General features: G+C 42.1%; 1 protein-coding gene across 1 annotated transcript; it reads left to right on the forward strand.

Annotated features, from left to right (window-relative positions):
• The first annotated feature begins 7,216 nt into the window (after window positions 1-7,216).
• maneal (mannosidase endo-alpha like) lies at window positions 7,217-20,964 on the forward strand. The gene is made up of 4 exons (XM_084380158.1): window positions 7,217-8,352; window positions 9,533-9,642; window positions 17,954-18,030; window positions 19,944-20,964. Exons 1-4 carry the CDS (start codon window positions 7,848-7,850, stop codon window positions 20,578-20,580), a joined length of 1,329 nt encoding a protein of 442 aa, XP_084236284.1. The 5' UTR covers window positions 7,217-7,847; the 3' UTR covers window positions 20,581-20,964.
• The last annotated feature ends 3,417 nt before the right edge of the window (window positions 20,965-24,381 follow it).

The following is a 24,381-nucleotide window of genomic DNA, read 5'->3' on the forward strand; positions in this document are numbered from 1 at the left end:
CTGTGGTACTCAGAGTAATGTCAATCTAACATGAAAGCCGTCTCTAATTTACACCTTCAAGGTGAAAATTCAGGTGAAATTGAAGGATTGTTTTTAGCTGCTGAAAACACTTAAATCATCCAAATAATCCCTAAAACACCCTTTTAATATAATTATTAATGTATCCTTTAATTAACTCCACATTTGGGTTGAACCCCTGAATCTGGACATTAATTGAAATTTAATGGGTCAATTTACATGTATTTCTATGTTATTTTTGTAGGAAGTCCATTGAATACCCCTTACAGTATTACAGTCCATTACATTATCAATCAGCATCTTAAACTTGGATGAAAGCTTTAAGTCTGCTAAATTTGGTTTTAGGGTTTTAGTTCTGGCCTTTTGAAAACACCATATACACCCTGATACACCTTAAATTGATAGATAATGAGCTTGTGATGAAGGTATCTGATGTGTTTTCACTGCTAAATTAGTGATTTACTAAGTATATTAAAAGCATTGTTGTATTACTGTTTGTGATGTTCTTCAGTCTATCACAATTGTCTGTCTGACATATCTAATAAACTAAAACAGTACAGTGTAATAACGTATTAAACATAATGTCAGTCACCAAGCTGTCACCTGTCACCAGGACACACTGCTCCCCAATGTTCTCTAGATGAACAGTATGTGTTCGATAGTGATGAGTGACACTGAGAGGTGTAACTTAGACACCAGATGGTACCTCCCTGCTCCTTATTCTTTCAGGATGAATCACATTTGTTGCAGATGAAGTTAAGCTTCTTGCATTGTCTCTGCTGAGGTGATTCACATCCACCTGTTACAGTTTGTGAACAGACATACGGTGGCCTGTTGGAGTCATTCACTCGCACTCATTAATCGGTAATTAGTTGCTTTCAAGGACCGCAAACTTGCTCCTGTCACTGCTGAGTCATGGAGCTTCTTGTAATGACCAGCGAACACACACACACACGCACACACACACACACACACACACACACACACACACACACACACACACACACACACGTCCTTACAATGCATGTGTGCAGAGATAATGAGCTAAAGCCAGCAGTTTTCTGACTTCCTGTACATAAGTGCAGCTTAATATCCTCACATTTTGCCTATGTGTGTGTGTGTGTGTGTGTGTGTGTGTGTGTGTGTGTGTGTGTGTGTGTGTTAGAGAGAGAGAGAGAGAGCGAGAGAGGTGTTCCCTGATGAAAACCAAATGACTACCTCCATTCATGCGTTTAATAGTGTAGCCAGAGGCCCTCTGAAAGTCATCATGGAAATGGAAAAGCCCACCGGCTGCTGCACGACAGAACAGGCCACCCTAAGGTGACCCGAGTCACCCAGAGGGGCTTGTGGGAACAAAGCCTCGGCACGTGCTCGCTCAGCCGTCATCACACACACGCACACCCACACAGGCTGTTATGTCACTGAGACAGTTAGTCTTCAACACTAAAATGTTGGACGTATCGCACATATTGAAGTACTGTGAAGGCCGCAGTATTTATGTTGTGTATGTAGTGATGTGTACTTTAAAACACACTTTAGGAATGACAGCCTGGGCGTTTGTGAAAAGCAGAGGGGGGGAAATAAGCAGCGGCCCCATGGGAAGCCTGTCAGCTCACCTTTCACCTCTCCTTCAAAGCGAAATCAATCAATAAGCCTGATCAATAACAAATCTATAATGCGCTGCCATGTTGTGACAGATATCCGTCCCACAACAGGGGAGGTAGAGAGACTGCTTAGGGCCACCCTGGGGCCAAGAACACAATGACATGCTGAAGCCTTGTTTATTCAAGGGACCTGTCTGTCAAGTGAACAGGACGAGATTCTGGGTGGGGACTTTACCATCAAGCGAAACAGAAAATTGACTTATTTTTATTTCCAGCTTGGTGGTTGTTGTAGATTTTTAAAGCTGCATTGCGTGTGTTTTTCATGTGGTGCAGTCTGTGTTCTGCTTTCAGCCCATTAACCTCACTCTCCCCTGGTCAGCTCTGTGCTCGCCTGCATTGTTGTCTATCACAGGGTCACTCTTGACAATACCACCAGGTGGCGCCAATGTGAAAACCAGTTCCAAATCCCACACAAAGCCACTTTAAAAGATAAGGCTGGTGTTCTGTATTTTTTTTCTCATTGTCAACAAATCCTGTTAAAAGACCAAAATCCACCATTTTGTTTGCATCAAACATTAGACAGGAGGATACAGTGTGTTTGTTGGAGACTACTTTAGCAGTGGATTAATCCACATTTGGTGATCTAGTGAATATGTGGAGCAGCAGGACAGTGTGTGGGATTGACTCAAAGAACTTCAGCATGTGTGTCCATGGTTATGAAGGAACAGTCACCCAGTGCAATAGTGAGGCTCAGTGATGTGTTTTAGTTTTTGGACAACAATGGAAAAATAAGATATGTCAGGCTTTGATACACACACAATACAGTCTGCTTTCAGTCTTCATGTGGATTTTAATTGACAATAAGGAAAATACATAATATCTCTAGCCTCATCATTGACCTAATCTGTTACATACAGTGTCTGCCTGTAGGCTTTCATGTTTAATTGTTTTACATTGACTCAAAATAGATCACATCTAAATAATCCTTTCTTTGGTGTCTGTTGATATGGTTAAAAGAAGCATCTGATTAAAGGTCTTTGCAAAAAATGACACAAATGACAGTCTGATGTTGAAAGTATGAGTTCAGACTGCTGTTGAGTTTTGCTGCCTAATTAGAAACAGATGCAATTAACTACAGATGTAAATAAATTGTCTAAAGGAAGAGGCAAACGACAGACACTGCTCTATTCATGCATTAGCTCATCAGTAGCCTCTGTCACACTAAGCCTGGTTTACTGTATGCAACAGAGGACTGATTCAGCACCAGGGACAGTTCCACTCAGAGCCTCCTTTCGTCACATTTCTCACATCCAAGTCTAAACCCACCGTGACATCATGTATCGCTGTGTGGAATGCTATTTTGAAGCTTCGGGTGTGGCATTATGGCCATCACGATCATGTTTTTTTTGGAGGCAGAAGTCACCATATTTGGGCGAGAGGGTGGAGCTGGGCAGGATATCCTGATGACCTGACTGAGAACCTGAGGATATTATGGGCAGCAACTTGACAATCGCAAGGTAGGGACGCCCTAAAGCATACCCTGCTTTATCCTCCATTTTACTCCAAGTAGGAACACAATATACCAAATGAACATCATGCTGTAATGAAAAAAACTTGAATGTAGCGACGAGAGCATAAACTCACTAATAACAAAACGTTTATTGTGGTAATAAATCAAGTTAGAATTAGGGTCATTTTTTCATAAGCTTACGTGCAATCTGACTCCACTGGCTGAAAGAATGCAGGTTTAAGGCACTTCTGCATTGGCTTCACTTTTCAGACACAGCAGCTCTGTCCATATTTTAGACAGCCAATGCTGTCAGCATCTCATGTCTATTGATTAAGTATTTAAAATACAAATAATTTATATATGAGGAAGATACTTTTGTTGATTAATGCCCAAGGCCATTGAAAGAGAGTGCATGAGGTTAATTTGTTATGCATATCCAACCATAATAAGCCATGCACATCATCAAGTGCACACTGATGAAAGCGTGGAGGATAAATTCACCCAAAAATGAAAATTCAGTCATTATCTATTCGCCCTACACCCCCAAGCCTGCAGGTAATACTAATAATAATAGATTTATCATCTTTCCCACTAGATGTCACCTCAAGCATGTTTTCTCTGAGATCACCCATGATCATAATAAAAGCAATAACAGAAAATCACACTGAGTCATACATGATCCAAAGGAAGATGTGTGTGTTATACAATAGAGCAGAAACTCACATCAGGTGTTCGGCTCTCACTGTCGAATTCAGAATAAAAGGTAAGATTAACCACATCAACAGAGATTGAACTGCACTATTAACAGTGACTGTTAACACAATGGTGTATCATTGTTTTGAATCTCTTTGTTATAGGACAGAAGACTGTGATGTGTGGTCTTGTCTTGCAGGCAATCCAATTCTGGGCCTGACAGAAAGAGATAGCTGTGGAGTTCTACAGGATACAGCCAGCTGTTGCAGGTGCGAGTCAGAGAGTATCTGTGAGACTAAACACAGCCTTTTCAAGAAAAGAAACAACTAGCCATATGATGGGTGATTAGTGCCACAGTGATGGCAAATGATAACATTAAAAGAAAATGTGTATTATAACAAAATGTAAGGTTTTATTTACTGAGGCATTGTAGTGAATGTCCTGCTAAAGTAGCATTTTGAAATGTTGTCCATAGTGAGATCATGACTGTGAATCAAATCACTGCTCTGATAAAGACAGAACATGTACCAACAAGTGCAGCCTGCAGACCTTGCCTGACTGTTTCACAACCATTGACATTAATGTGTGAAATATAATGTACTTTATATTTGACACAGCCCAGTACTCCCTTGTCATGGCCCATCTACAGGGTAGCCAAAACACTACATGAGAAGGACATGCTGTTGTCAGTGTGCTGGCGTCACAACCATGCAAGATGCAGTCATGAACCTTTACAGGTGTTTAGTTGAGATAAAAAATGAAGGCAGCGTTCAAAGATGTGTGTGATGTCATGTACTAATGTAGAGATGATTACTCCGTGGGCTCACTCTTATGTCAGAACGTGAACATGTTGACAGCATGGTGGCTGGTGTGATCCCGTCAGAAGATGGTCTTTAGTTCAAACCTGTTTCTAAGTGACCGACTGTAAATAAATGATATCAAAGGTAAAGACATTCACATCAGCCTCAGCTGTAATATTTAGCTAATGTTACCATTCAAACACACTAAATTAAGCCAGCAAACATGATAAACTTAACTTTGCATCAACATATCAGCCTTCTCCTTCTGAGCGTGTTTGCATGCTGACATTGATAAGTTTGTTCAAGTACAGCTTCAAACAGCTAGCATAGCTCTTAGAGTTTTTCTTTTTGCCAGTTAGTTTTCATTATTGAATGAATTGTATGTCCCCCTTGATCAGGCTATTTGACAGACCATGTTGACACTGCAAACAATGAAATACCACTCGAGGGGCAAAATTTGTTCCCATCTCAAGAAAGACAATGTGCTACATTTTACATCTCAGCCTTCAGCTCTGTGGAGAGCTGAAGGCTGAGTGAGATCTGAACATTGAGCTGAGTTTTCAGCTCCTCCAGCTGTCTCTCATAACATCTCTCCTTCTCCAAGATGTTTTGCGGCAGATTATTGATTTCTTCGGTCATCCTGTGACGGAGAGCTTCCTGCTCAGCCCTCAAGATGTTCGTTACACACCAGCCTTCAGACACTGTGTCTGCATGAGACTTGACTTCCTACTCAACACACTGATCCTCTCCAGTTTGTCTTGTGCTCCTCCACCTGCAGGTCAGCAGTGAACTTGTCATGGCTGTGTACATGTGCCACTTGCAGCTCCTCATACAGTTTTCTCAACCAGTTTCTTCTGCTGCATTTCCTTCTCCAGCTCATGCTGAAGGGTGTTAGCCTGCTGTCTGATATTAATAACATCAGTTTCATACCTGAGGCTGATCTCATTGTGTGACACATTGATCCTATCCCGTTCGTCTTGTTTTCGTCCTTCTCCCTCTGGAGCTTTTGTGAACTTCACCTCTCTGAGTATATGTGCCACTTGCAGCTCCTCATAATCTGTTTGAAGGTCCTTCTTCTTCTTCCTCCTCTTCGTATTATTTCTCACCTGAGTTGCAATCTTTGAGAGTTGCTTCATCGCTGTACTTTCTCAGCCTCTCTTGCTCTCTCTTTGTTTTTTTCCTGTTGATATAATTTCTTTCAGGGTTTTCTGTTTTTGCAGCTGTTCTTCTGTCTCATCCAGCTCTTGAAGAAGTGCATCGCACATCGTGGAGAGATACTGTCGAGAGGACTGCATTTTCTTTGGCTGGTATATAACCAACCTGCAGCAGAGACAAGTGTAGCCAGTTGGTTGTGTATCATTGCAAACAACTGTGTCTCAAAGAATTACAATCATTCAGCAACTTTGCTCGATCAAAATGCATTTTAGGGAAACATAATGCTAACCCTGGATTACACCTCCGCATATCAAACACAATGATAATTGTGTATACTGTCTTAAAGGGGAAGCCTGCAGTTAAGGCTACTAGTTATAAAGAAGCTCTAAGTTATAATATATACTATTTTTTATGCTTCCCCAGAGACAAACTTTCACAACTTTGCAAAAATACAGAGGTTTGGTAATTACATGGGAAGTAAAACACAATACTTTGGTCGTTACTGAGTATTTAGCATTTGCATCCTTATCACTTTGTAAAGATAGGCTGTGAGCAGGTAATACTAAGTGGTCTCATATTTGAAGGCTCAGCATGTTTCTGCCGTCCTTCATTCTTGTTGCCGTCCTGTCTGCTCGTGAACGTGTAGAGGGCAGACTCACTCTGATTCCAAAGAGATTGAATGAGGCGATTTCATTGACTTGTTCTGTGAAATAAACATGTGCCGTGTTGTTTCTGTGATACGGTCAGGTGCCATTTTGTTGTGAGATGTTGTTTTGTTTGTATGAGACCGTGTGGTCCTTCAAGAGGACACGGCTCCCTCTATTGGGGTGTGTCTGTTGTTTGGATAACCTATAATTAGCACACCTGTGTAGTTTCACTGTGATTTTGCCAGAATGCGCGCTGGAGAAGGGCGTCCAGCCCGAAACGTCCGTGTGGCAACAATAAACAGTTTGATGGGAGAGCTGTGCTTTATTTGCACCTCAGTTTTATTTGTGCTCTGTCATGTTCATTTGCTCGCAGTTTCTTATCATTTTTCAAGCACTTTTCTCCTTTTTTGATTGGTATACTGTCATATTTCTGTATGTATGTACCCATTCTGTTTATTCGCTCTGTGATTGTTCGTTGCTTCTGTTTGTTATCACGTTTTTGCACCTATTCTGTTTTTAATTTGTGCTTTTATTTTGCCCTCAGTGATTTTTTTAGATTTAATTAAAGGTTGAATTATTTTTTCTTTTGTTTAAAATAAAACATCAGCAAGGAGAACGATACGGTAGGATTTTGCCATTTCACTTTTCACAGCCCGCTGTTTCTGTAAGCTAAACCTAATGTTCTTTATGTAAGACTGACCCCAACTGCTACACTGAGACCCCACCTCCACCTCCACCCTCTGTGTGGCATTAATCACGCCTCATACATGTGCTTCCGGTCGGGGATAATCCCACCTCCCTCCCGCCAGCACCACAGACACAAATGTTCCGTTCCGACGTCGAGCAGCAACACTCAAGAAAAACAGTGTTTATCTCGGGTACGACTGTTCCCGATGAGAGCGCAGAGACAGCGGGCCGACAGGCAGGGCTGAGGCGGGCAGCGGCTGCAGCTCGATGGGAACATGAGGAGCAGACCGACAGTCAGCAATCACACGGTGACCAGAGCGGCTTTTCTTCGAGCTGGACAAAAGCCTCGACTGTGACCACACCGGCTGCTGGTCTCTGACGGGACATGAGGGAACTGTTGAGTGACTGTCACTTCTCGGAGGAAACGGTGGAGAGAGACTAAAACGCGACGCGATCATCATGGCTGTGCGGAGGCGAGCAGGAGGCGATGCAGCCTGCTGAACGGAGATCCTCAGGTCTGGTGATGGAAGTGAAATGAGATGATTGTGTGTTTGTCAGACTCCATTATGCGCCAGCCGCTGCAGTGACTGAACGCGTTCCTCCACCTGCCTGACCGACGCTGACAGACGATGACTGCACCCTCGGGTCCGCTGTGAGAGGAAGCCGTGCTCCTGCTCCTGCTGCTGCTGCTGCCTGCCGGACCGGCTGCTCTGCGGCACCACGGACAGCGACGATGACTCGGCTCCGCAGGAAAGCTCTCGTGGCGCTCTTCCTCTTCACCCTCTTCATCTTCGGGGCCATGATGGGGCTGAGGACGCTGAAACCCAGCGACGGCTTCTCGGACCTGGCCCCCGGCATGGACTTCATCGGGGAGAGATCCGACAGGAGGCGGCTGGACGTGAAAGACGTGGTGGTGTCGCCGGGCCAGTTCCACATGGGCAGCAGCGACACTAAGGTGGTTTTCACCAAATCAGACCGAGATTACAGCATCTTCTATGACGTTCACATCTTCTACTACTTGTGGTACGGCTCTCCCAGCATGGACAACAAGTACATTCACTGGGATCATGTGCTGGTGCCACACTGGGACCCCAAGATCGCAGCCAGCCATGCCCAAGGAAAGCACGCACCTCCAGAGGATATAGCCTCGAGCTTTTACCCCGAGCTGGGACCCTACAGTTCCAGGGACCCAAAGGTGCTGGAGTCGCATATGTCCCAGATAGAAGCAGCTGCAGCAGGTACTGGTTGTAACACTGGATTTACAGTCTGCCATTGTTATTGTTTCATGTTGACGCTCCTGCAGGGCCGGAGCCAGGGCCCCAAAGGCCCTCACCCCACACATAAATAATGAATGAATCTTTGCATTTTTTAATTGTTTGGATTTTTAATTTATTCAGTTAACTTTTAAGATACAATACAGTCTGTACTATGAGATTAATAAACCTGTTTTAAAGGTGCAATATGTAAGTATTTGTGAGCTGTTGAATGCACTCAATACAAACAGGGTGGTAAATCACCTGAGTAACTACTGACTGAAGCAGGTAGTGAGCTTGGTTAAACAGCCTGTAAAGTAATCAGCATTTGTTCATGTTTTAAACTGTCGAATGTAAAACCCAGCAGGTTGCCAAAGCCCCAAATTCCCATAATAAAAATACAGACGGCTGGACCAGAGTGGCCTCAACGCACCGTCCACACCTGGTCTAAGTTAGATGATTGTACTTTTTGTGATTAAAGTAAAAGCAACACAAACACCAGACCACTTTGAAATGCAAAAGCCTGGGTAACCTTTAATGCCAGTGTGTTTTTGTGGCATGGGTAGAAACAAATGAAATCCTAACAGTAGCAGTATAAAGCATGATTACACTTTGTGCTGTGGAAAACAGTTACAGTTGTTTTCTTCAAATAAAGCCAGAACATTGTGTTCATGCTGGCTGAGTTATACTTAAGCACAATATAATATTAAATGTAATATTTTTCCTACTTCCCACAGCCCACCCACAACCCCAACCTGCTCACGCTTACTGACCACCTAGCTGTGTAAAGGGCACATGACTTGCTGCATTGGCACTGAATGTTGGCTTTGGACGCAAACTGTCATATGTGGAGTCATCCAATATGGACGTAGTTGCTAGGATACAGGAATGAGTAAGAGATTAAGTGGAAGACTGATTATTGAAACAAAGGCAGAAATGAAAAGGAGGGAAAAGCTCCATCTATGTGAATCATTTACATTTTCATTTATACATTTTTAAAAATTCCACTGGAACATTGACTGAAGGTGACAATTTACTTTTACACTTTACATCCAAGTTTACATTTCCTGCATATACTGTACCTCAATCCTCCAACAAAACAGTGCCTCAACTTCCAACATTGTTCATTACATTCAAACCTCCTCCCCATGCTGTGGTGTTGTAGGGGTGCTGGTGTTGTCCTGGTACCCTCCCGGGGTGGCGGACGACCACGGGGAGCCCACCGAGGACCTGGTTCCTGCTGTCATGGACGCAGCCCACAGGCACAGCATCAAGGTAACTGGTGAGACAACCGGTATGTTTTTCCTTTCTGATGATTTACAGAATGAATGACTTGCCAGTGCCAGTTAAATGTTTAACCTGAGAACATCATGTATCTGAGCATTGTATCACCAGCTATGTATTCACCCTACATCTGGAAATGTTTGATTGTAGTGTGAAAAGCAGACAGCTGCACGCAGTCGATTCATGTCAGTTCTGACCTGGACATAAATCATATCCTGAGAGATGCTACCAACATGTCAGTTGTAGGATGTATGCTTCATTGAGCACTATGGCCTCCAGTGAATGCTGAAATAATCATATGTTAAAGTTGACTTGATGAAAAACAAGCCACATCTCCATTGTCATACTTTTGGCCCACAGGAAATCATCCAGAGCAGAGCAGTAGTAGTTTTATGTGGAAATGACATCTTAGTCAAACCTAATTATATTCAGATAATTACACGATGTGCCTATTTTTGTCAATTGTGTCTTTTTGGCATGAGTGTCAGTTTATATTGGTATCAGATATGTGTTACACCCTGAAGTGGATACAGTGGATCTTTCATGAGGGAACCAGTTTGTGGCATGAAAGCCTCTAATGTGAACATAATGAGAGGAGCTCAAATAAAAAAAAATATATATACAAAAATGCACGTATTGCCAAACTTTCATATTTTGCCAACTTATTCATTTTTCATTATAACACACTGACTCTGTTGTGGAGTTACCAGCTGTTCCCTCAGTAGTCAGCACAGTAAAGTTACTGAAGCTTCCAGTCAACAGTGCAAAGTGTTCACCAAGGTTCAACTCCAGCCCAGTCACCTGAGGAAAATTCTGACACTTAACGTTTCTGCAATCCATGGATACATTCAAATTTGTGTGTGACATATGAATCATAGTGACATTTGTACAATACCACGTTTACATTACATGTATATGAGCTGACTGTCATGTCGGGAGGCGCAGATCTGGAGTCAAAGGCGAGAAGGCTGCCAAGCCAGAGACCACTGTTCCAGAGTGCGTTTCAACGTTCGTACGGGTGAAACCACTGGATATTATTCCTGAGTTGTCGAGACGTTTTCTAGCTGTATTTGTGGCAACAAAACCAGATGTGATGTTGGAACATCCTCAGTTATGTTTGTGGCAGCAAACCAGATATCTTTAACATCAGGAGATCAGTTTTTTGTGGTGGCAAAATTGGATGTTTTTGATGAGACATTGGGACATTTTCCAGCTGTGTTTGTTTCAACAAAACCAGGTGTTCCTAACAAAACATCAGGACACGTCCAGCCCCGTTTGTGGCAACAAAAATCTGCTGTTTTAAGTGAAAACATTATACACAAGTGGTTTTTGTGTCCCAACCTAACAAGACCATAAGAACAGGCTCATCACAACATAGAGTTTAAATTGGACCTAAAGAAATATGAAGTTTGTACATATCTGTGGTTTGCAGAAACATACATACATTGTCAACATGTATTATTGTGGCTGGGCTGTGAACTCACAGTAAAACATTCACACAGCTTTATTTTGCATTTAAATGCGAGTGTGACGGGTTCCTGCATTTTCTCCAGTTGAGAAAAGTGTGTCGTGCCCTTTATTTAAAATGCAGCATGTCCTGCAGCTGCATTGCATTCTGGTCCACTGAAGCTCCTGACAGCGAGGAATTTGGTTCCCTCCCCAGTGGGTTCAAGTGGCATCTATAATTCTGATGCTCTGACCTCAAACCTGACATTTACAGTAACATGGACGTTCCGGAGAGATGAAAATGTTCTGCTGTCAGACTCCTGAGCCAATAGCTGCTTTAAAGACTCAAGGTGCTTAAGGGGAGATTTTCTTTTTCACTGCACCACTCCATCTAACAAACTCATATCTACTTTAGCGCTGAGGGGGGTCAGATATCATAAAGCCAAGAGAGGGTGAAGGTGCTTGAGACAGCAGTGGCAAAACAAGCTGAGCACGGACAGGCTGTAGATTCAGCACTCAGAGGACAGAAGAGCTTTCCCTCAGTCTACTTTGCTGCTCCTTATATGGAAGTCTTAGACTGAGAACTGGGTCTCTCTGTGTGTCTCAGTCAGACTTACACAACAGTGTGTATCTCACAGCTGACCTGAGGGCTAATGCTCCAGTGTTTTAGTGCACCAGAGCTGCTGCTGACAAAAACACAGGCTGAAGTCTGTGTTTGTGACCAGTCGTGTGTGTGTGTGTGTGTGTGTGTGTGTGTGTGTGTGTGTGTGTGTGTGTGTGTGTGTGTGTGTGTGTTTCCTCAGCTAATGTCATATATGTGTGCCCTGCATGTCATGATATAGTGCTTTTAACACAGGATGAGTTCCTTTGTCAATATTCAACAGCAAAATGACGTGTGAGGAGGGATTGTTGTTCCAAACGCAATCCGGCCCAGACTACTGGTGTCACTGATGTAAAAGGGGACCATCACATTTGACATACAGGAGGACACACAGAGGCTGATCTATAATCCCCTCCAGTGCTCTGTCCTCACTAATTAAACATAGATTGACCCTGATTGCTCAGTGAAATGTTAATGTCAGGATGCTAGCAGCAAACAAGAACAGAGGGATTAAAACTCTGCGCCCTCTTACTATTAAAAGGAAGCTTTCTTGTTTAAATGATAAAGCAATAACAATTGTGTAGATAGATCTGAAGATAAGAATAGACTGATCGAGCCTTTCTTCCTTTAATAGTAAACACTCACATATGCTTAGAAGTATATTGGATTTAAGGTAACAGCAAGGTAACAAAAACAAGGTAATGGTGATTTATTTCACATTATACAACACAGGGTAACATGACAAAATGTTTCTGTAACATGCTTCACAAACAACATATAAGCAGTTCTTTATATACATATGAACATGTATACATCCAGGAAATCATTCTGTGATGCATTTTTTACATTTGGGTCAGGTTGAATGTAAACAGCAGCAACAAGATGGCGATGATGACATGGTCGGCCTCTTCGTATTTAAAAGTTTGATATCAGGTAAACACTGTCCATCGACTTTGACTGCTTTTGAGCGCCAAGCATCAATGAGTCCACCTCTCCACGTCCTGATGTTGTCCTGCGCTCTGTTGGATCGGAACATGGTCCGCCCCTCGAGTACAAGAAATGTGGGCTCAACAGTCTGTGATTTCACATTGTTGCATTGTGTTGTTGAGTCCCATTAGTCGTTTTCATTCTGCTGGAACAGGACATTAGCCAGGAGCAGCTTTCAGTCCAAGCTGGTTTAGCATAACTCTTACCCCGACTCTATTCGGTCCAGCTGGTCAGGTTGGTTCAAAAGATGCCGTGGGCAGTGATCATCTCCAAGTCCACTGCTCTTAATCTGAAATCTGCACAATCTTCTACAATGCTGTTGAATGTATTTCTGTCATACGTTTTTCAGCGATAAAGCCGAAAGGAAAAACACATCACAAACAAAATTGTGGCTAAGTTTGAAGGAGCTACCGGCCGCTGCATCTCCATGAGCAGCGGCTGTAATCAAGTCTCGCAATGAAGCAATGAAGCTGCACTAATCAGTGTTTTTATGGGCTGTCAGTCAAATCACTGTGTAATGTGGGAGGTTTTGTTTGCAGTGACAAGCACACAGATAATTATCACCCAACTCTGCAGTTATCTTCAGCCCCACAGAGGTTTACCTTCTTTTAGCACATTGTTTTGGTTTGGCTGCACCTGTACTACTTTGGTTCTGTGTCACTGCTCTCACAAACCTTGTACCAAGGAACAGCAGGCAGCTACTTTCAGTAAAAAAGCACTGTACATTATATGCCCAGCTCTAATTGGCAGAAAGATTAAGTCAGCAGCTAGCTAGTAAACGTAGTGGAGCATTCAGCAATTAAAGACTCATTTCTCTCAGGAGTGAAGATTAAAACGGAGCCAAAATAGAAACATTTTGGTCATTCATCAAGTGGACAGAACCATGACTCTAATGAATGCTGATGTTGCTCTGTGTCTGCAAGATGTGTAAAACATGATCGACAGTGCAGATAAAACCTAACTGTGGTTGTTTAGTAGTTTAAACGGGAGTTAAACAGCCTCTCCCAGTTTGTAAATATGAATCCATGCCAAAGACTTTTTTATCCAAACTTCCATTATTACCAGTCTCTGCTGCCACAGATCCCACAAAATCTCACACAACAACAAAGACACCCCCACTGTGGCTGTTAATAGCTGATTTTTTTGTGTGAGCGCAAACTGTCATAATAAAATTCACATTATGATGACATACACTTTAAAGGTATAACCAGAAAATCTTCCTAGATGTGTTATGTGCAGTAAACTCAGACAACATTGCAGGATTTCTAAGTGTTTCAGGTGATTCTGGGTATACCTTTTTCATTTTGAGATCTCAAGAAGCAAAGTTGCACAGACTTTGAGGCCATTCTTTGGTATTTTGCATCTGCACTCTTGAATTCATCTATTTAATGTAGCGCATACCAACATTATGGTATAACATTGCTTCAGGTTAGTGTTTGTCATCAACTGAAGAAAAGCCAAACATTGGTAGAAACTGCGGCGGCCTATACACCTGAGGCTGGGAGTGTAAATATGAGAGTCTGTCAGCATCACAGCGTGAGGGAATCTGAGCACACAAAGCAATTCTCATTCGCATCCATCCACGCTCCATTCAGCCAAACAGGAACAGATTGAGCAGCGTCTTACCTCGCTGGCCTTTCATGATTTCCAACCAGTCGAGACGGCTGACAAGCCCGAGCCCGGGCACCAAACATGGCTGCGTTACCATGGAAACTGTTTAGGAAGACCTTGCAGCCTCTTTTGAATGATGGAGTGGGCGTCGAGCGCTCGGTATTTGTGGCTCGACAGCTCTGTCAATGCTTTAGTGTTTTCCGTTTTGCTGCAGTAGACCTTTTTTATTTTAGTGACTGAAGCAAACAAGCACACCATAGTTTATCCTCGATGACAGCTGGGCATCCATCATTCAGCTTTCGGCTCCTGACAAAGAACAAAACAGTGTTTTATGTGAAATCATACTCCCCCACTCTTGGTGGTTTTCATTTAATAATTTAGTTCCTCTCAAAAGAGAGTTTTTTAGATACTCTTTGAAGTTTTAAGTATTACTTCGAGGTGGCTATAAAGGATTTCTGAGACACTCGGGTCAGTGGAATAGACGTCACCTTGTGTCAGATGTGTTGACAGATGACGTGACAGTACAGGACAAGCCTTTGGGGATGGAGAGCATCTGCTCCACTTGTTCTCTCCTCCTCCTCCTCCTCCTCCTCCTCCCTCTCAGCTCCATTTTCAAGAATTCCTCAGCATCCTGCGGGCTAAATTTAGGTTCGGTCTCCCATTCTGTCTCTTTCTATCTTTATACCATAGCAATAGGACACTTTGGATTGTCCTGCCTGTTTTATCTTTTGATGACTGATGGCTCATGGACCATGGTTTCTCCAATGGAAGATTATTTTTATACCAAATATGTCAGGCATACACAAGAATCTTGCGCTGTACATGCAAGAATCTGAGCACATTCAGTCATTCTGTGCCGGTAAGTAGGAAAAGACACAGAGGTAAAAATAACTGCACTGAATTTATATATTTTAAAATAATACTCCACATTACAAGCCCTGTGGTGTGAGCACTCGTGGTGCTGTAGATTGCTTAATGACCTAATCCCTTTATTGTTTATATTTCATATTCTATCAGCTCTAGCATGAGGACACAGATGTGAGCACGACGTTGACATGATCCCTTTTCTGCCGAGTAATATGTAGTAATACGTGTCAACAGTTGTTGGTGGCAATGCAACATTTCTGATTACAAAGATAACAGAAGAAAATAAAACAAAAGGAGAATAAAGGTGCGATCTGTTGTAAACGATGCAGGAGATAGACTATGGCATAGTTGTATAAAGTCTCTCACTGACTGATAAAAATCCTCAAGTGATGTCACTTGAGTCAGCATCAGGTGAGGCTGAAGACAGAAGAAGCCTGAACATGAAAGAGAATCTGCTGGTGTGGAGTTAGAAAGAAGTGAGCACAGCAGACCTCTGTAGCTGCTCCTCGCTCCTGCTGCAGGCCAGAGGCTCCAGGCTACATTAGCTGCTACTAGCATAACTCACCTGAATCTGCGGTCATGTGGCATTAGAGTTGCATTGTGGGTAATGTAGGCTAGTTAGAGTGCTGGTCAATTTTGATCCTGTTGTTAAACTGTCCATTGCAACTACTACAATTCAATGGAGTATGGACATTATTAAAATTAGCAAGGAGATTTGACATTAGTGTAGTCACAGTGAAATTTAAATAAGAGTGTCTTAGCTCTAGTACTGTGACATGTTCCAGAGTAAATATGTGGATGGGCTTCAGTTACAAGAGAGATTTCAATAAAATCCTTAAAGTATGACTGGATCAAACAACAGTAGGCGTAGCACAGGGGATACAGCACAGTACAGAGCTCCAGTGAGTTGTCAAGTTATCAACAGATAACTGTTGGCCACCCACACCTCCCTCACATGCATTGTTAGATCAGCAGGAGAAATTGATAAAAAACAATCTGGCTCTTTGGTTAAAGTTATTTCCAGCTGACATTAAAACATTAAAACGTTTACAGGACAAGAGAAGGGAGGACATTTGCTTTAAAAGTACTTTTTGGACATACTTTTACATACAACAAGGTTTAACTGAACACTGAACACAGGGAGACAGAAGCTCTACAGCAGTGTGTGTTGATAGATTTGAAGGCATCTGAGGCTCTAGATCAATGTGAGCTGTAGTAATGTAATGTAATGCTTTGTAGAATTGTGTTAGTTCTCTGCAGAAATGTGTCAGACGTCTCCTCTGTCGGTCATCAAGAGGCACACACACATCCACAACTATCAGCACCAAAGAGTAGCACTAGCACACTGCAGTCTGTCTTGTTCCCAGTGCTTCATTTATTGTACAAGGACATGATTGACGACATTTCAGCCACAAAAGTCCAAAAGTTGTCAGTCGTGTGTCTTCTTTAAGACCATTCATGGTTAAAGTGTTGTAGAACAAAAGACTAAAAGTGTGCACTTTGACTTTTCCAAGGCATTAAGTGAATCATGGTGTTTTATGCATACTTGAAGGTGTCCATTGGGAACATTAGTTGTTCTAAAATAGAGACACTAAAGTTTATGGACTTCCAGAGGGTGACACTGTGTTTCAAAATTGTAGAACCAGGATTCAGTCTTCATGCCACGTTTTTAACTTGGTCTTGTGTCTGCTTCCATTGATACTTGATGTTGACATCATTTTTTTCTATCATAACACTTTGAAATATATATTTTCTTCTGTCTGTTCCAGTGTAGAATCAGAAGTGAAATTCACAATTGTGAGAGCTAATAAACAGATCATTTCTGTCATAAAAACAAACAGTTCATGATATTCTGGACTGCAGTGATGGAATAACAGCGTAAGTGCGGTTGGGAAGTGCCCGAGTTGTCCATTATGGGAGGGGGGATAAAGTAGTCCGCTCAGCTCACAACCCTTTGGCTCAGTGATTAGCCAGAAAGCTAACGTTATGCAGGCAAGATTCACAGTCCATAACATTGCTTACAGTTGACGAACAAGAAATTTATTTTGTGGTATGTTTAAGATCAAGACTAGCAAGCTAGCCAGCCATGTCATTGTCTGGAAACAATATCAAGAACAAATAACTGGCCACATGTACTGTCGCCCTCCTCCCTTTATAGACTTTGACACTCTGTGTACTACTTCGCCTGACTTCCTCCTTTGCTGTCGTTATAATTGTTATGGCCACTAGAGGTCACTGCTTAACTGGAAACATAAATATGGGTCGTATTAATCTGCGATGGCAGGCTGGCTTCATGATACAGGAGTTAAGCCCAGAGCCCGACATGATGTAAAAACACATCATTTATGCCTAATTGTAAATAGAACAGCCACATATAAAATAGTGCAAGCACAGCTCCTCATTAAAACCTTAGTTTTTCCTCAAATTGACATTAGATTTGCTTGGATTGCTCCTTAAATGAACATGATGCTGTATTAATGTTGAGCAATTTGATATTTGAGTATTCACACAAAAATATGCAAATACCGTAAAGAAGCACTTCCACAGTCGGCACAAAATGACACTTCAATCAACACTGTGCTTCACAGACCAACTAATTAGCGAGGTCCACAGAATACTAATTAAACGTTGCCTTCATACTGGCTGTCCATCAAAACAAATAATACACTGGTATAATGAACAACAGAGAGCTCAGTGTCACTGTGTCACCCTCTGTGTTTCAGGCTTGTGTTTGTGTTGTGCTTTTATAATCTCTCTGTTAACATCGGTGTTCAAATGTGTTTTGCACAGGTGGCCTTTCACATACAGCCATACAAAGGACGGACGGACCAGAGCATGCATGACAACATCAAATACATTATTGACAAGTAAGTTGTTTTTCCTCTGCCTCCACTTTCCTCCGTGCCAGACTTGTTTCCTTTCACTGACCACAGGGTCGAGCTCTGCTATCCATATCAGTGGCTGCTGACGTTAGAAGTCTGGCAGTCTGGTGAAACATGAAGTCTGATCAGGGAAGATGAGGAAGGTGGTTGTTAAATATAGATGTTTCCCCTGTGATCCGGCTGTAATGGATCAGCAGCTACCTTTTTCTCTGACTTCAAGCAGTCTGACTGTTTGTCAGAGGGGAGCTGACTCTTGGTCCACCTCAAAACATTAAATAATTGAGTTTTTTCCATAACTAAAGCTGCATATAAACTATGTTAGCTTTAAGAGCAAGGCTGTGGGGCTAATCAGATAGTGTTTCATCTAATCAGATATTCAGTAGTGGTATGATAATAAAATAAGCCCATGATGTCATGCTGTGGCTAGGATCAAGAATAGAGGCTCACTGAAGCCGTATTTATAAAGATACGAGACTGGAGTAAAATCAATGCCCACGTTAGAAGTTGGAGTTGACTTTATATTGCTGCCAGTATTTTTGGAAACCCACTGTGCTGACCATCTGTATGAGATGAAACAAATATGTAGAGAGAAAAAGGGATGATGGTTTCAGAAAAGCATAAATATTTTCTGAATGTTTGACTCAAACTCAACCTGTGAAATATTAGCTGTATTAAAGGTGCCATGTGTGGCATTTTAGCATCAATCGCAAGACGATGACTTAACAATCAAAGAAAAATACAGATTACAATAAGATTGGTAGCCTGGGCCTCTAGCCTGGCTAATGCACTGACTTTGGGTCACACGAATGAAAATGGCAATTCAACTTCAGGGTCTTTCCATCACTGATATGTGGCTTCTTAGCTTAACTTGTAGTCACTGCTGTCCCCATTTAAAATGGTAATGAAGCCAGAGCCATTTACTGCAGTTAGTATCTTTGTAGCCACAGACCTTAAAGCTGCACAAATTGATGTTTTTTAGATTAACAGTAATCAAAACGTTTGAAAGGTGTTGAGCATTTCAGCAACTTCAGGTTAATGTTTTGGTTTTACGGCCCTCAGATTTATTGTTTTGGTTGTGTCCCACCGCACTTATTAACCCCATTTCCACTTACAACAGGCAGCTGTTTTTAGAAAACAAGCTCCCCCAAACCCCATGCACATTATCTGCATAGCACCAAACTATATACAGACAAAGTTAGCCAGAATATTTACCAATTAAAAAGCTAGGTATTTTGATCAGGAGTTTCTAAAGACCATAAGGAGGCAGATTGAGAGTGAATACATGAATCATGTCACCAGAAACACAACTTCAGATGCATGCTAATGTATAGATGTCTATATAGGCAACTCTCTTCTGACATTTTAGCCAGTTCAGCTTTAAAATACCATAATATCAGCTTGTTGTGGCCCCCAAGAAGCAAAAAAAAACAAAAAAAAACTGATTATTGCAGCTTTAAGGTAAAATAATATGCTGGTTGGATAGTCCCATATTTGTGGTGATCATATATCTTACCAATCATAATATATATATTCAACACAACCTCACAGCGTCACATATTGTTCATTTATTCCTGATCATGTGTAATTGATAACACTGTTTCGATACAGGAAACAAACCCCTGTCTAGGATTGAGAACATTTCCAATCTTCTGCATTTGGTGGATCTTAGTGCTAGTAAGAAGTGAAAAAGGCCCATTGGCAGCACACCACGAAGCGGAGCATGCCGCCAATAATCCTTTGAACAAGAAGGGGCACAAAGAGTTATTAGGCCAGTAGAAGCTAACATGAGCAGCAGAAGTACATTATAATCACAGCAAATCTACATATAGTATCTTTAAAATGCTTTTTTGCGCATATTGCTTGAAATACTCAGCCTCATCTCATCTTGTGTTTCTCAGATACGGAAAGCATGGCGCCTTCTACAGATTCAGGTCCAGCACAGGGCGAGTCCTGCCTCTGTTTTATGTCTATGACTCCTACCTTACGCCACCAGAGTCCTGGGCAGAGCTTCTGACGACTAAAGGCTCCCACAGCATCAGAGGCACGCCTTACGACGGCGTTTTCGTCGCCCTTATTGTTGAAGAGCGCCACAAGCACGACATCCAAGCTAGCGGGTTTGATGGCATCTACACCTACTTTGCCTCCAACGGTTTCTCCTTTGGCTCATCCCACCAGAACTGGAAAGCCATCAAGACCTTCTGCGATGCAAACAATCTGCTATTTATTCCCAGTGTTGGTCCAGGGTACGTGGACACAGCCGTTCGGCCATGGAACAACCACAACACCAGGAACAGGGTTAACGGACGTTACTACGAGACATCCTTGCAGGCAGCGTTGACTGTCAGGCCAGAAATCGTCACCATTACTTCCTTTAACCAATGGCACGAAGGCACGCAGATAGAGAAGGCTGTACCCAAGAAAACAGTGACCCGTTTGTACCTGGACTACCAACCCAACCACCCAGACCACTACTTGGAGCTTACACGCCAATGGGCTGAGAACTTCAACAAGGAGAAGGACAAGTGGCTGATGTGACTTCCCTTGCCTAGAAATGACATTAAGTCTGCACTGTTAAGAGTCAATATCTTTATGTTCATACACCTACCTGTTTTTCTCCAACTTTGAGCCCTTATGATCAGATGTTCCCTAGATGTTCACTCTACCCTTGCAGTTTTTAACCACTAACATTTTTGTACAGGTTGATATGTCCCTGATGTTTTGAATCTACAAGGTCATAATGATGGATAGCTAATCATGGTTTCCTGATAACAACTCTGTTCAGTATCTGTTTGCCACATCAAGGAAGTGCGGCTATGTACAGTGACTCTGCTCTGTAGGGTTTTTTTCTTATTTTCTTATGATGACAGACTGTTTTTTCCTGTATTTGTTTGAAGACAAATTAAAATCTGTGTCCGTTTACTGTTGGTGAATCAGCGGTGGCACTGCAGATGAAAACTGACTTCCAAGAAAGGTCAGAAATCAGCACAGCCTGGAGGTCGTAGTAATGTGGTACTTCTGTCACGGCCTTCAGTCTTGTTTCGAAGTTGCATTTGTTTGTGGCTGGTGAAATCATCAGTGTGAGCAGAATACAAGAAGATGAGTCAGAGGTAGAAGCTGCTGAAAGCTGCTCCAGCTGGTCTAAATTATGGGTGCGCTGAATCACAGTGGGTTAGGGTTATGTTGGGTTCCTTTGTATGAAGTATGAGTTTCAGTAGGTCAGTGAAGAGGAAACCTGTACAAACCTCTACAGTAACGTAAAGTATATTCCTGGTTCATTACAACTTGGGTCTTGTTTCCATAGTTTTGGCCATCATTGCTGTTAGTTAATGCTATGGTAACATTGCACTCACCGTGGCACGGATTGAGCGACATACAGTGATGACATCACTACCACAAAGTCCAACAGGGCAACATTCAGACAGCTTGTAAACAATCAAAGTTTAGCCAGATGAACTAAACTATTTTTTGGATTTTTTTGTTTAAAGGAGCAATTTGTAAGAAATGGCCAGAATTTTAGGTTAAAACATTCAAAACTTTCAGTGTGAAGAAACAATGTGTTGACATTATGTCAAAGATGTCTCGTAATACCACTTTGTACCATAACAGGCCTGGTCTGATAGCCCCCATAGTTTCAGCTGGAGGATATAAAAGCACGTTCACTACTAAGTCTAATAAGTAAACAAAATAAGCTCATATAATGTCAAGAGAACAATTTTTGTACTGAAAAAATCAGGTTTTAGGTTTCTCTCTTTTACCAAACTAAAACAAGCTTAATTGCCCCATTAAATTATCATAAAACACACCAGCTGCAGTGTCTCTGGGCTTGTGAGGTAGAGCGGAAAGACCAGGCGGTTGAGCAGCGGCAGGGCAGCCTGGTTGCAGCCTGTCTCTACCGTCACGAGCCCGGAGACACTCTGCCAGTGAAGAGTGATTCCAGAGGATGAGTGACCACAAGAGGAGCAGCAGAAGACTGGGAGAGAGGCCGGATAGGGGAGTATTTTACCTGCATAACTACAGTTCAAAAAACGCAGAAAACAGACATTTCCAAGGTGGGTTGCGTGAGAAGTAGAATGGGATCCATAACACAACCGATATACAGATGAAGGATACAGGATGCAGGATTGCTACCAACTAGGTGGACACACGCAAGTGTACTCATACGGAAGGCACTTACTAATGTGAAAGCTGACAGACAGGGGAGGGGGGCCTGGCACGGTACAAAACAATCGTACCTACTGTGAAAACACCCTAAAGCTACGCTTTAATGGCTCTGTCCACATAAAGCTTGTGCCTATCAAAATGACAGTTAGTACCTGGCTGCTGGCAGCCCATTTACAATTGTCAGGTGTTGGAGCAGCTAATCATAGCTTGAATACAGTTTGTGACAGGTACAAAGCGTGTCTCTTGGCATTCTCCCTGTGAAAAAACTTCCGAATTTGGACCCTTGCAAGAGACTAAAGCGCCTGCTGAAACTCAGCATAATAAAATACTATGACCATGGCTGTAAGTACTGAACATGCCAAAGATATGTGCCTGAACAGCAACATTAGCTGTTGCTCCCACTGTTGCCACTTTGTACATCCAGTGCCATCGTTAGTTTAATATTTTAATTTGTCCAATACTGCCATACCGGCAAAACTAATGACATTCCCATCATCATCAGCTGGACTTTGTGTTAGGTGTTTATGAGCAAATGTTAGCATATGCTAACAAATTTACCAAAGATGGTGAACATGGTAAACATCCATTTCAGCAGTGTGGTGGCTATCAACAGCATGTGGATGTTAGCATTTAGCTAAAAGTACCACTGTGCCTAAGTACAGCCTGACAAAGCCACCAGTATAGCTGCAGACTCTTGTTTATACAGTTGGATCACGCAGTACTTTTTGATTATTGAGAGTGATATTACAGTTACTGATCTGGTGAACAAGTTACACATAAAAGGTCTACAGAATAATGCAAAGGACATTTGAGTGGGATAGAAGAAGGTATTTAAGTAAGAATTCCCTGAGGAGCCTATTTGTTTTGACCAGTCCATGGAAGTAAACGTACAACCCATCTAAGCACTTGTATGCTGACATTAAACAGAAGATCACCCAAAGCTTATCTTATCACAACTGAACAATTTGCCTACACAGACTGTGAAATGTGATTGAAAGCGCTCATGGAGCCTGAATTAAGATTATTTCATCAAAACTATCAATTCCAAGGTCAAAAATGAACTTTCCTGTTCAAGCTGAGATCAGTTTTTGTCCAGCTGCAGCAGGAACAACCAGACAGAGCTGAACAGACTGCTGTGCTAAGCGGTGGAGAGATGCTGATCATGTCTACAGCAGAATCACTATTTGTCAGACAAACTTATCAGTGACAGGTAAGGAGTGGTTTTACTCTCAGAACATAATAAGGATTGCTCTTTTCACTGCATAATTAATGAGGTAATGTCAGAGAATGCTGAGAGCTGAATAATGCATTATTTTTTCAGCAACTTCCCTAAAACTGCAGCTGGTGCTGATTCTGTTTCACTTTGGTAGCAGGAAGGCCTCAGGATTCAGTTAAGCATGCAATGATTATCTCTGTCAGTAATTACACTTCAGTCCAGACTAGCAAAATATCTCAACCAATACTCAGAGTCTAATATTTGTGATCCCTATCTGCCTGTGTCTCTTGCGCCACCCCCTGGCCAAAATGTCACGACTGCACATAAAAGAATATTAAATCTAAGGCACATTGTTGTTGATCACGTTCAACCCTTTCCAGTGCTGCCACCACAAGCTATAATGATAACTTCACACAAGATGGTGGTGCATCACCCAGCTGACACGTACTGAGGACGTTAATGTACACTAAATGAGGATGGATTGTATTTTACTTTTGGTTAGAACCTGGTACCATTTTTAGTTCAGCTCAAACTTCTCAAACCATCTTACTGTGAAAGACACAATAGACAGACTCAGGCACAGATCCAGAAGCCCTTAAATTCTCATTTAGCCTCTTAAATAAGTCAGAATTTGTATGATCTGTTTCTCTGATCGCTACTGAAATAATACATATAAGGTTCTTAATATTATGACCATATTAAAAATGCTATATGTGCAGAGAATATAGGATACCAATGAAATTCGCCAACTGCGTGCACATATGAGGAAAAGAGTGACACAAGGTTATTTATATGGTACCATATATTTGAGGCAGGAAGACTTTAGGCAAGTACACTTGCTACAACTCAGGTATTTTGTCAGAGGAGTCATCTATCCTTGTGAATTTGGCAAAAGTCGCTATTCTCTCATTTTCATTATCACAACTTATAGTGTGTTAAATGAAAAACAATGTTTCCGC

Source organism: Pagrus pagrus (assembly GCF_965226575.1).
Source record: "Pagrus pagrus genome assembly, chromosome: 17".
NCBI classification, from domain to species: Eukaryota; Metazoa; Chordata; class Actinopteri; order Spariformes; family Sparidae; genus Pagrus; species Pagrus pagrus.

Bases quoted from the DNA above. Each gene is read 5' to 3' on its own strand.
- maneal (XM_084380158.1), top strand. From the start codon at position 7,848: ATGACTCGGCTCCGCAGGAAAGCTCTCGTGGCGCTCTTCCTCTTCACC. The intron at 8,353-9,532 runs GTACTGGTTGTA...GTGGTGTTGTAG, and splicing joins GATAGAAGCAGCTGCAGCAG to GGGTGCTGGTGTTGTCCTGG. The intron at 18,031-19,943 runs GTAAGTTGTTTT...TGTGTTTCTCAG, and splicing joins ATCAAATACATTATTGACAA to ATACGGAAAGCATGGCGCCT.